Here is a 13,877-nt window from a genome sequence, read left to right as displayed (position 1 = left end):
CCCTCCCCTCCCCTCCCCTCCCCTCCCCTCTTCTCTTCTTTTCTTTTCTTTTTGGTTTCTCAAGACAGAGTTTCTCTGTATAGTTCTGACTGTCCTGGAACTGGCTTTGTCCTGAAACAGAGAGGACCTCGGTTCAGTACCCAGTGCAACACTCATGATTAAACTCAAACTCCAGATTTTATGTTTTTGGTCTGATGGGCACTGTCAGTTGTCCTGACAACTCTACCCCATTACTTCAAATAAGAAAAACAAACCATATTTAGTTGGTCTCCTACTTCATTATTGTCTATATTGAAATTAAGAGCTAATTGTAGGAGCTGAATATGAACCAGGTTTGAGACAGTTTTCTGCTCTTGCAGGAAGCCTGGATTTTGTTTCTAGCACCCAATCCAAACAGCCAGAAATAATCTGTAACTGCTCCAGGGAACCCTATGACCCTCTAAGCCTCTGTAGGCACTATGCACATGCATAGTACACATATACACTCAGATACTCACATATACACATAAAATAAAAATCTTTTTTAAAGAACTAATTATAGATAGGTAGTTTTCTATTTTCTTGGAGGTTTGCTGTGCTCTGCTGCTCTCTAGGCTTCGGTATCTCGACAGCTTAGGGCTGTGAGGATGTCCAGCACGCCTGAGTTTTTGTGCTCTGTTGTAACAATTGACTAATGCTTAGTTTACTTGACTCCAGGGCCCTGAGGTTATGAGTGTGCTTCCGTCCTACAATGCCTCCTGCTATGGCAGACATCCTCGACATCTGGGCAGTAGACTCACAGGTCGCATCTGATGGCTCCATATCTGTGGATTTCCTTCTGCCCACTGGGATTTATATCCAGTTGGAAGTACCCCGGGAAGCTACCATATCCTATATTAAACAGGTATGTTTATCATTAGAATTTCTCAGGATTTAGCTACTTTATGTGTAACTTACTGGAAAAGATATTATAGAAAATGGTTACTTGTGTAAATCATTAGTAAAGCAGAGAGACATTTAAATTTCAGGCCGTTGCATCTTTAAAATTTTTGATATGCTCTCTTTTTTATATAAACATGCATATTGTCCCACCTTTGTTTTTAATCCACACATAACAGCCGTGTTAAGGTTGGCACGAGTCGAGGTGACATGCTATATAATCTCAGCTTTTAGTTGGGGAAGGCGGGAGTGGGAGGTGGAAACAGGAGGATGAGGGATTGGAGGTTGGCCTTGCCTGCATAGTAAGTCCGAGGTCAGCCTGGGCTACCTGTGGACCCTGTTGTGGAAGGGTAAGAAAGTTGAGTCCTTCCTGCTATAACTCCTGACTTTTGAGCTTGTCACACTTCCTTCTTCTGTGTGACGTTTGTCCCCACACCCAACACCTTTGTCATGAACCAGGGGAAGACTTGTCACTAAAAATTTACTGACACATGATACCTTCCCCCTCGCCCTCCCCCCGACCCCCCACAGAATTTGACTCTGGCCCTGACCAGTTTAGAGCTCATAACTGACTGCTTCCCTTGGCCTTTGAAGTGCTAATGAGGATGAGGGGACAGGCACAGCTCCCCACATGAAGCAGCCCAAGGAATTTCATGTGTATGATTGCTTGCATGTATGTCTGTGCACCACATGTGCAGTGCCCATGGTGGCCAGAAGAGGACATCAGGTCCCTTGAGACTAGTTATAGATATTGTGAACTAATAAGTGGGTGCTAGGAATCAAACTCTGGTCCTAGGGGGTAATTTGTAGGTGTTGGTTCTCTCTCTCTGCCATGAGGGTTTTGGGGAACCCTGCAAGTGTCATTAAGTATGGTGATCTGTGCCCTTTTAATTCACTGAACCATCTGTCCTGTCCCAGAGCTGAGATTATTTAATAAAGACTTTGCTCTAAGATAGAAGTCTCACTATGTAGTCTTGGCTGGCCTGGAGCTTTCTATATAGACTAGGCTGGCTTTGAATGCCACAGAGATCTGCTTCCTTCTGGTTCCTAAGAGCTGGGATTAAAGGCATGAGCTACCATGATTGGCAAGGCTGCTTGTGGGCTTCTTAAAGATAATCCTGTTCTGATACATTTCTTTTTTTTAACAGCAGTCAATCACACATACAGCTTTGGGTTTGGAGAGTTCTTTTAATGGTGGATAATGAATCTAAATGAGACCACCAGATGGATTCTGGGGGAGGAGGGGTACACATGGCAGGATTACAGTTGATAAGGGAAAGTCTAGATCTCAGGGATGCAGGAAGTGAGTACATCTTCACTGTAAACACAGTTAATAGTTGTTTGAGATTCTGAGGAAATGCCTTGGAAGAGCGTGAGGCCCTGCCCAAGGTCATGTACTCTGGATCCTTAAACCTGGTTCATTGCTAGTTTAAAATAAAATACTTGATAACCTTCGCAGCAAGCATCAGTAATTGTTCCAAGGTCCCTGTCAGAGAGCTGCGTTTGTTTCTTACATGTATTTATGTGGGTATGTTTTTGTGTGAGTTTGTGTGTGTGTGGGGGGGGGGTGCTGTGCATGTGTGCAGGTCACAGGACAGCTCCCAGGACTTGGTTTTCTCACTTCCATCATAAGGTTCTAGTGATTGAAGGCAGGCCATCAGATTTGGCATCAAGTGCCTTTATCCGCAGAGCCATCTTACCTACTCCCTCCAGTGTATTTATTACAAGACTACTAAGCATGAAGGAAGTTCACCAGGCACTACAGCTATATAGACATTAAAAAAAATTCTCATTAAATTATATAATTAAACCACGACTAAATGGAAAGTTGTATAATAATCAGAAATGTTGTGAGATACGTTTTATAAGTATTGATACAGAGAATTCTAAATTTGTAATTTCTAAAGTAAAAAGAAAATAGGGAGTTTAGCTACTACATTGCTACTGAGAGTTTCTATTTGTCCCTTTTTGTTTGTTTTCTTTTTTGTTTGAGACACTGTCTCTCTGTTATACAGCTCTGCTTGTCACACACTCCTAGAGACCCCCACCTCCCAGTGCCAGGATTAAAGCTGGCTGTGTTGTTTTTGATACAGTCTCTCGTACCCCAGGCTGATCTCTGTTTGCTGCGTAGCTGAGGATGACTCGAACTGTTCCTCCCGTCGCCACTCAAGTACTAGAAGTCAAAGGCTGTATCCTCACCAGTTTCCTCTGGTTTTAGTCACCAGTGACAAGCAGGACATCTAATCTTGCCTGAGATTGAGTTCATCATTGATACTCTCCAGTTCTTGTTTTAAATTAAGAAATATGTGTGACATTAAGATTTACAATTTTAGACATTTTTAGATTTTCTTATAGAGTTCAGACTGACTTTGAACTTGTATACAACAGAGGATAACCTTAATTTCCTGATCCTCTTGACTCTCCCTCACATGCTAGAGTTATAGGCCCATTCCACCACACTCTGTTCAATTTTGTTTCCTTGTTTTGTTTTTTAGTCAAAGCTATTTTTAGGTATGTTAAATATCGTTGGCTCTTAATCTTCATAGGCAATTTTCTTTGCACATTTTGTGTGCTATGTTATATTACATAGGAATGTAGAATAATTCCCTATATAACCTATTTTAATTTACTGTTTTGTATTGGCAAGAGAATGATCTATAATAGCTATACTATTGGTTTTGAACCAATGAGTTTATTAAGTATATACATAGCAAACAAAAGTAAAAGAACGAATAACAAGTAAGATAGATAGCAAAACACCATCAAATAAAAGCATACAAACATCAGACAGGAACCAATTGGGGAAGTCGAGGCAGTCACAGCTGGATTTCTGACTTCCATTCACACTGCCTTACCCCTCCAGGGTAACCCAAGGACCACCGCATCTTCTACCTGTTCTCAAGATCATGGTGTTTTCTATTCTTGGGCTGTTTGGCTTTGAGTTAGGTGACCAGTCCCATTCCTAGACAAGGCTCTAGAAGTTACTTTTGAGGCAAACAGGTTTGAGTCTGAAATAGGGGAAGGAACAATCCAACTTTCAAAGCTTTTTTTTTTGTTTTTTTGTTTTTTGTTTTTTGTTTTTTTTGTTTGTTTGTTTTTTCGAGACAGGGTTTCTCTGTGTAGCCCTGACTGTCCTGGAACTCACTCTGTTAGACCAGGCTGGCCTCGAACTCAGAAATCTGCCTGCCTCTGCCTCCCAAGTGCTGGGATTAAAGGCGTGCGCCACCACTGCCCGGCCAGAGCCAAATTCTCAGTGAATTCAAATAGCACAGGACAACATAGCAATGTATGTAACATTTTATTTATTTATTTATTTTAAAGACAAGAAACAAGTTTCACTAGGCATGGTTGTTTATGTCTGTAATCAGATACTGGGGAGGATGAAATAGGTTACTGAAAGTTTGAGGCCAACTAGGTTATATATATCGTGAGTTCCAGGACAGCCTGAGCTACCATTTGAGATCCTGTCCACATATAAAATTATATCCCCACCCAACAAAAAGAGAACCACTAATCTTTGTGGCGTAAATTCCCAAGTCGGGTTTTTATTTCTGTTTTCATTAGCTTATTATGATCTGTAACTCAATTGTCTGGTCCTTACTACTAAACATTTAGCTTCTCTAGGAGTTGACCTTTTGCAAGTATTAATTTATTTTATGTGTGTGGGTGTTTTGCCTGCATGTTTGTCTGTGAGAGACATGCTTGCAGTATCTGCAGAGGTCAGAAGAGGGGCTTGGATCCCCTAGGACTGGAGTTGGAGATGGTTATGAGCTGAGTGTGGTACTGGTGATTGAACCCAACTGCTCCTGGAAGAGCAGCCAGTGTTCTTTTCCTTTTTTCCCTTTTTGTTTTTTTCTAGGTAGGTGTCTGTGTAACAACCCTGGCTGTCCAGGAACTCACTCTGAAAACTAGGCTGGCCTTGAACTCACAGAAATCCACATGTCTTTGCTTCCCAAGTGCTGGCATTCAAGGTGTACTCCCTCTCCCAGCCGGTGTTGTTGATTGCTGAGTTGTGTCTAGCCCCGTTAACTTTGACTTTTGCAAACTGGCAATGGGCATCGTTGTATATGTATCTCTGTGCATGCCAGGATTCCAGATTAATGTCTTGCTCTATTTCCCTGCAGATGTTATGGAAGCAAGTTCACAACTACCCAATGTTTAACCTCCTTATGGACATTGACTCCTATATGTTTGCATGTGTGAATCAAACTGCTGTATATGAGGAACTTGAAGATGAAACACGGAGGCTTTGTGATGTCAGACCTTTTCTTCCAGTTCTCAAACTAGTGACTAGAAGCTGTGACCCAGCAGAAAAATTGGACTCAAAAATTGGAGTTCTTATAGGAAAAGGTAACCCATAAGTTTCCACTATGAAGTCTTAACTTTATCTTTGTTCTGTGTGTTAACATGTAAGTATGTTCTAAGGCATCGCTTCCAGTATTTAGTTCATGAACTGATATGTTCAGGGTTTGAGAATAAGGTCTGTGCAGAACTGAAGGCTGAATGTTGTGACACAGCTCCAGCTGTGCGTTGTTGCCTCCACACCCAAGGGCCTGCATTTCATGCCCCCCCTTTTTTTTTACTATTGACTCATTTTTATTTTACCCAAGTATTGATCTTCAGTTAGTGGTAAAGAAATGATTGTTTCTGCCTATTTCTGCCAGGCAGTGGTGGTGCACGCCTTTAATCTCAGCACTTGGGGGGCAGAGGCAGGTGGATTTCTGAGTTCGAGGCCAGCCTGGTCTACAGAGTGAGTTCCAGGACAGCCAGGACTACACAGAGAAATCCTGTCTCGAAAAACCAAAAAAAAAAAAAAAAAAAAAAAAACCAAAAAAAAGAGAAATGATTATTTCTTTACCTCAGGTAATTTGAGAAATTCACCAGTACATGGTCTTCTATAATGGCTCAAATAGGTTTCTGTCTCACTGTGTAGACCAGCTGAAGTCTTGGAATTGCTGTTCACTGAGTGTGATCATGCATTTCTTTAATGCAGCACTCTGTGAGGTAGAGGCCAGACTGGTCAACACAGTAAGTTACAGACCAGCCAGGGATACACAGTGAGACCTTATCTCAAACAGACAGACAGATTAAAATTGCTATCCCCCTGCCTCAGCCTCATGGGTGCAGATATTAGAGGCATGCACTACTTTTCTTGGCTGAGAAACCCTTTCCTAATAGATGATTTTTATATTTTTATTTATTTATTTATTTATTTATTTATTTATTTATTTATTTGGTTTTTCAAGACAGAGTTTCTCTGTGTAGCCCTGGCTATCCTGGAACTCACTCTGTAGACCAGGCTGGCATCGAACTCAGAAATCCACCTGCCTCTGCCTCACAAGTGCTGGGATTAAAGGCGTGCGCCACCACCGCCTGGCTATTTTATTTTATTTTTTTTTATGAACTACCTATAAACACCTCCTAATATGAGCTTATTTTATATATAATTGTTTACCAATTAAGACCATATGTTGATTAATGTTTCTATAAATTAACTCATGTTCTTGGCAAAGTTTTGCTCTTTTACTGAAGTTAATTTTAGTTAAAGTTATCTTTGTATCAAATAGAGATATGCCCACAATTCCTTAAATTATTTCTAAGGCTGAAGATGTTGCTCAGTTGGTAGAATGCTTGCCTAGGATGCGTGAATCCCTGAGCCCCATCCAAGCAAATAAACAATAATGGGCATGGTTATTTATGTATGCTGGAAGGGTCAGGAGTTCAAAGTCCTCCTCAGCTACATGGCAAGTTTGAGGCTCCCAAGGCCTACACAAGACCCTGTCAAAAAAAGAAAAGAATTTCTAGAGAAAATTAAGGACACAGGAATTAATTCTCTCTTGCCATAGAAATTTTAGCAGACAAGATTTAATGTCTGTCAGCATCTTGCTTTGGAGCTGACTTAGTAACTACATGGGGTTACTGAGGATAGAGCTTTGAAGATTAATCCCAAATCAGAAAGTCTCTGGAGCTTTTTGGATTTGATTGGGAGAGATTTACTTCAGTAGCATAATACAGTGCCACCTCCTTTAAGTTAGCTTTTCTTTGGTGCAGAAGTAAGATGCTTAGCTAGCACCCAAACTTTTTATTACATTTATTTATTTGGGTGTGGGTGTTTGCTTAAGTCTCTCTGCCTATCTTTCTGTCTGTCTCTCCCTGTCTCTCTGTCTCTCTCTGTGTCTCTGTCTCTGTCTCTGTCTCTCTCTCTGTCTCTCTCTCTCTCTGTTTGTGTGCGTGTGCGTGTGCGTGTGCGTGTGCGATAGGACAAGGTTTTTGCTGGTTTCCTACCAAGTACATTCTGGGGATTGAACTTGGGTCTTCTGTCTTGGAGGTCAGCATCTTTATCCACTTAGCCATTCTGTAGGCCCAAACTTAGATTACTCTTAATCTCAGATATGGATTAACTAGCCACCACTAACTGTCCTAAACTTGCTAATTTAGCAAATAAAAATATAGGAAATACAAATATTTCATAGGCTGTACTTGTGCTAGAACATGTCTTCAGGATTTATCTACGGTGTGATAGAGCAGTACTGTCTTTTCGTCTTGCAGCCTTTACCCACCCAGTATAGCACCAGGGTGTGGTGTAAAGCAGTAGACTACATTTCATGCACTATCTTCTGACTTGGGCATCTTTTTGTGTAATGTGCTCTGCAAGTTGATCAAGATATATATAATATTTATAGCACACATTAAGCAGTTTATATGCTCAACTGTTTATAAATATTGCTTAGGAGATGTGGCAATTCTTTAAGATCACATACTCAAGGTTTTTATGTAGAATTGTGTGTTTCAGAGCAAGTCCTCACTGTTCATACCTAACGAGTTAGTGTCTGCAGTTGCTGCTCTGTCCATAGAGACTGTATCCAGGGCTGGGTGAGGTCATGCCTCCTGAGAAAACAATAAACAATTACTTCAGTTTAACTTCAGGAACAAGGTTGCTCCCTCCTCTGTCCAAAGAAAACAATAGAACTTTTACAGCAGAATAGCCCTGAGCAGGCTAAAAATACCATTTCCTCCAGGATGGTGTGCTTGATATTTCTTTACTGTTTATTCTAAATAATTATTTACCGAGTTGGTCTTTGTGCTCTGTCTGTTCCCTCCCACAAAAGGGCATGCTCCCATGTCTTGCTCTCCACAGCACCCAGTACAGCAGACTCACAGGCAGACAGTTTATCAGCAGTCTCATGAGACTGTTTGAGTTGGGTCTGGATTTGGAGATTTGTGATCCCAGCTGCTTTGGAGGCCAGGAAAGGGAGATCACAAGTTGAAGCCTCAAAGGCAGTCGTGCAATCTGGTGAGCCCTTGTCTCAGAGTAAGCATTTCAGAGTAGAGCTGTGAGTGTGGTCTGGTGGTAGAGCACTGACTTGATGTGGGAGGCCCTGAGTTCTATCTGGAGCACTGTCACCACTCAGTGCCCTGCCCTACCAGGTCTGGGCTTTGTTCTGTTTGAGACTGGGTTAAGTATCTTGCCCAGGCTGGTTTCCAACTCTTGGCCTGATTGAGCCTCCCATGGCTATGCTCACTAGTGGAGGAGACTGGTCACTTGCCAGCTTGCCTGGCAGTCTGTAGAACTAGAGTAATATTTTTAGTGTGATCATAGTGTTTTCTCATGCCTTTTGAGTATAATATTTGCCTATATGTCATACAGTTTTCTAGCGTTTTCCTAAGAGAAAGTATATGGAAAATTAAGTTTAAGGTTACTTAGCTTAAGTTATTAATGGCATTTTTCCTCTGTCAGTGTTAGTCCGAGGAATCAATCTCAAACCCTCATGAGCGCTATGCAAGCTCATTGTCACCGAGACATTCTTCAGTCCCAAATTTTTATTTGTTTTTTTTTTTTTTTTTTTATAAAAACACAGATCTATGAGTACAGCAGAATATAATTAAGAGCCGTTTATTTCTACGTTCTTTTAGTAGAACAGTAGTATTTGCTTTTCCCCGAAGTCCTTGGGCTTTTTAGGTAAAAGTTTTTAGTCATAGCAGTGTCGGCTATGGGATCCATCTCATGAAGTGAGCCTCAATCCAGTCACTTAATGGGAGCACAAGCTTAGTGCTACCACTGCACCAGCTTGCCTTGCAAGCAAGAAACCACTGTTGGGTTTGTAGTTGATTTTCACCTTTCTCCTTTGGTAGCATGCAGAGTGCTTTCTGATACAGGGTCTTTCTGTGCCACTCAGGCTGACCTGGAATTAGCTTATGTAGACCTTGCTGGTCATAAATTTGAGATCTTACTGCTTTAACCTTTGAAATTCCTCAGATTACAGACATTTGCTACCCTGCCTGGCTGCTCTTCCCTGATTTACTTCATCACCACCACCATCACCACCACCACCACCACCATCACCACCACCACCACCACCACCACCACCACTACCGTCATCATCACTATAATAATTGCTTTTAAAGATAAGAGTTTTACTGTCTCCTGGCTGGCCAGAGCTCACTATGTAGAGCAGGCTTGTCTTGGTACACAGAGACCCATGTGCTGTTGTCTCACAAGTATGCCACCACACTTGACCTTAGCCCTTACATTTAAAAAGAGACATTTTTGTGGTTGTTTTGTAATTGTGTGGGTTTGTGCATGGAGAATATCTGTGCAGAGTCTGAGGACAACCTTAGAAAATTGCTTCTCTCCTTCCTCTCCGAGTTCCAGGCATTGAACGTCCTCCCTATGCAGCAAGCACTTTTACCCATCGAGACATCTCACTTGCTCCAAAATTTAATTTAAAAAAAATTGCATTTATTTACATGTGTGCTTGTTGACGCACACAGGGAGGTCAGAGAACAAATTGTAGGAGTCCATTCTCTCCTTCCTCCATGTACGTGAGTTCCAGGAATCAACTTGAGCCATCAGCCTTGGCATCTTTACTTGGCATCTTTTACTGAGCCATCTTGCTGGCCCCTAAACTTCATTTTTGAAAGATTTTTGCAGTACTTCTCAAAATTCATGAAGCATTACTTTATATAAAGAATATACACAGCCCAGGTATGGCCTTTAATCCCAGCACTGGTAGGCAGAAGCATCAGAGGAGCATCTTTGTGAGTTTGAGGCCAGCCTGGTCTACATAGCAAGTTCCAGGACCGCCATCACTACATAGAGACCCCGTTCCAACAATCAAACAATAACAACAATAAAACACTGAGCAAATGCTTGTAATCCCAGAACTTGGCAGAGAGAGACACGAGGATCTTGGAGGCTTGTCGGCTACCCACTCTAGCCTAATAAGTGAGCTCCAGACCAGTGAGAGATCTTCTCAAAGGAAGGTAGAGGGTGTTGCTGAGAACAATGTATGAAATTGTCTGATGGTCCCAACCTGCACATATGTGCACATATGTGCATAAGCCCTCACACATATGCAGTAAGGAGTTATTACCAAATCAACAGTGATTCCCGTACTTCAGTGTATATTGGATTTTATACTTGGAATTGTAGTCATGTCGTATGGGACTCATGGTGAGAAATAACGGTTCAGTAGGCAGGCATTAGAGTGCAGTGGACACACTGCCAAGTCCCTAAGGGCTGTGGTAAGGGTGCTGTGAGTGATCGAGGCTGCTGGGGATCTAATTCTAACTGGTGCTGTTGAGGAGTCTGCAGATGAAGGGGTTATAGGAAAGTAAGCAAAAGGGGGTGGGATCTGAGAGACAGCATCCTTGGAGAAGAACAAGAACTGATCGTGGTTGTTGAGTGGCCATTAGGATAAGCAGCAAAGACTAAGTATATAGTAGGTCTGAGCAGGGAGTGTCGTCCAGAGAAGATTTACTACTAAGCTCTTGGGAACCCCTCCTTCCTGCCACTTCCTTTTCAGGTGTCATTATAACAAGACAACACAATGCAGCTTCATTCACGACCATCGCACTGCTTCATAATGGTCAGCGTTTGTCTTGCTGGGTCACTTTGTGATGGGCCATCAAGAGTAGCTTCAAAACCAATAGTTACACCATTATCTCTCAGATCTTGTGAAATGTTTGAGCTTGAAAGATGTGGAGAATATCCAACCTGCTACATTGCCTTAAATTCCATCTGTAATTTCAGGGGAACAAACAGACCCTGAATGTTAATCCGTGTGGACGGAGTCATTTTATCTTGGCTGAGCTGGATATAATTTTTCCTGATAGTTTAAGAGAATGGGAAAGTTAAACATTCACATGAGAAAACCTCTCCAAAGAGAACAATCACATTTGAGAGTCCTGTTAGCCAAAAGCTGTGAACTTGGATACTGCTGTCGTAGCTGAGAGCCAAGTTCTCTGGAGTTCACTTTCATCTGGGCTCTATGAACATCCTCTTGGCCCCGATAATGGCTTGGACTTTCATCCCACTTCTGTTTCCTAGGAAATTTTAAAAAAAAGTTAAATTATGGGTATTTGGGTATGTGTATGAGAGTGCAGATACTAGTGGAGACTAAGAGAGGCCATCAGACTCTCTGGAGCTGGAGTTATAGGTGGTCATGAGCATTACGTCCTCCATCCCCAAAGGAGGCGCTGAGGGAAAGCTCAGGCCTGTGCAAGAGCAGTGCGCACTCTCAGCAGCTGAGCTGTATTCCCCAGCCCCATTCTAGGAAAGTTCCTATAGAAAGAATTATTTAAATGGGAAGTAACACGATTAGATTTGCATTTTGGAAAGTTTGCATTTTGGAAAGCTTGTGCAGACTGTAAGATTAGAGAGACTAGGCTAGCAAGGCCATCCACTGAGTGAAAACACTGGAGTAATAGTCTCACAGCCTGAGATTGGTTCCCAGTACCCACATGGTAGAAGGAGGTACTGGCTCCCTCAGACTGTCTTTTAGCGTGAGTGTGTGTGTGTGTGTGTGTGTGTGTGTGTGTGTGTGTGTCTGTGTGTGTGTCTCTGTGTCTATGTGTATACATGTGTCTGTACCCACCCACCAAATCAATAAACATGTAAAAAAATTTTTTTCAACTAAGGAATCTGTGGAAAATGTGATAATCACCTGAAGGAGGGATGCTGAGGGCTAGGATTGGGTTAATGGCTGCAGAAACAGACAGGCCGACAATTTGAAGATAGTTAGAAGCTATTTTAGAGCTGGGTATGGTAATGCATCCAGCAATCTTAGCAGGAATGCCAAGGCATGAGAACTACCTTGAATTTGAGAGCAGCCTAGACTGTGGTAAAGCCCTTCTCAAATATTCCCCACGCTCCCCTGCCCCACAGAAGGAGATAGAGCGGACATAGTGAGGAGGTTGGCTTTTGCTGCTGGGTACTCATTTCTCTTTCCTCCTGTTAACCTATTATCCACGAATAGAGTGCACTCTTAAGAAACCCCCATTGTATGTAGGTGGCATGATGTTATCATCTGCAGAATTCATGCTCACAAACCATGCAAGAGTTACCTCCTCCCTGTGGTTCTTTCTAATGCTTCGTGTCGGAACACACTCATAGCTATCCTGGGGCATACGTGGCTTTGATACATGCTTGCTCAGGCTCCATGTGTTTCTACTAAAACATCCACAGCCAATTTACAGTAATTTTTTTTACAGGTGTATGGCTCTTTTATCATGTGGTTTAAAATCGTATATTATGAATTTTATTTTCTATTATGGCATTTTGCTTTTGTAGGTATAGTGTACTTACTCTATAGCCATGACTGTCCTGAAACTTGTAGTGGCTCTCCTGCCTCCACCACCAAATTCTCCCAGTATTACAAGTGTGCACCCTCATGCCCAGTCTTGATGGTTGTAAGATTAATAACCCATCTATATTTCTACATAATATTTTAAATTTGTGTGTTTCAGAGATCTGTCAGCATGTATATTTTATATATGAGACCCATTTTATCTGTGTTAGTTTGTATTCCTCCATGGTAGTTTCCTGCCCAGTTTTATCTGCTTGATAAAAGACAAATATACAAGTTAGTTTGTATCGAAGATATTTATTTTGTGTTTTTTAAAATTATTTGTAGCTATGAAAAATATAACGTTCACAAAATTTCTTTAGGTCTTCATGAGTTTGATGCCTTGAAGGATCCTGAAGTGAATGAATTTAGAAGAAAAATGCGCAAATTCAGTGAGGACAAGATTCAGTCTCTAGTGGGGTTGTCTTGGATTGACTGGCTAAAGCACACATATCCGCCTGAGCATGATCCGTCCGTCCTGGAGAACTTGGAAGACAAACTTTATGGAGGAAAGCTAGTTGTGGCTGTGCATTTTGAAAATAGCCAGGTAGTGTTTGATATAATATTTATATTATTTTGTAATGAGCCTTTGATTTTACCTGACTGCTGCTCCATTCTTAAAGTGCTTCTTGCTTAGAAAGCAATACTATAAAGAAAACTTGCAGAGTTGATAGACTTAGTTTGTCATTGTGTAGGATTGTACAAACATTTTTGACGTGTTACAATAGTGTAAAAATGAGTTGTCAAACCACACTTCTTAACTGCCTTTTAAAGTTGTAAAAGAAAGAAAACATTTAAAGAGACATCTCAGTTTTACTTTATTGTATGTGTATGAATGTTTTGCCTGCATATATGTGTACTACTTGCATGCCTGGTATCCACAGAGGCCAGATGGCTTTGAATCCTCTAGAACTACAGTAACAGACAGTTGTGAGCTGCCATGTGGGTGCTGGGAATTGAACCCAGGTTGTCTTGAGGACAGCCAGTATTCTTTACTGCTGAAACTTCTCTCTGGCTTTGTTTGTTTGTTTGTTTGTTTGTTTTTTTGTTTTTTGAGACAGGGTTTCTCTGTGTAGCCCTGGCTGTCCTGGAACTCACTCTGTAGACCAGGCTGGCCTCTCGAACTCAGAAATCCACCTGCCTCTGCCTCCTAAGTGCTGGGATCAAAGGCGTGTGCCACCACCGCCCAGTGCTCTCTGGCTTCTTAAAGAGATGTTTTAAATTGGGGGAAGGGGCTAGTTACATGATTCTTTCTCTCCTTCCTTCCTTCCTTCCTTCCTTCCTTCCTTCCTTCCTTCCTTCCTTCCTTCCTTCCCTCCCCTCCCATTCCTC

General features: G+C 41.8%; 1 protein-coding gene across 1 annotated transcript in view; it reads left to right on the top strand.

Annotated features, from left to right (window-relative positions):
* The window catches only part of Pik3cb (phosphatidylinositol-4,5-bisphosphate 3-kinase catalytic subunit beta), a 107,732-nt gene that overhangs the window by 32,028 nt on the left and 61,827 nt on the right, over positions 1–13,877 (top strand). The window contains exons 3-5 of the mRNA XM_028788067.1: positions 697–883; positions 5,043–5,268; positions 12,869–13,092. Of these exons, the coding sequence (XP_028643900.1) occupies positions 731–883; positions 5,043–5,268; positions 12,869–13,092 (603 nt within the window). The 5' untranslated portion in view covers positions 697–730. The remainder of the gene's footprint in view (positions 1–696; positions 884–5,042; positions 5,269–12,868; positions 13,093–13,877) is intronic.

This window comes from Grammomys surdaster, unplaced genomic scaffold (assembly GCF_004785775.1).
Source record: "Grammomys surdaster isolate TR1022 unplaced genomic scaffold, NIH_TR_1.0 125698, whole genome shotgun sequence".
NCBI lineage: Eukaryota > Metazoa > Chordata > Mammalia > Rodentia > Muridae > Grammomys > Grammomys surdaster.
This window is presented reverse-complemented; position numbering and strand designations above follow the sequence as displayed.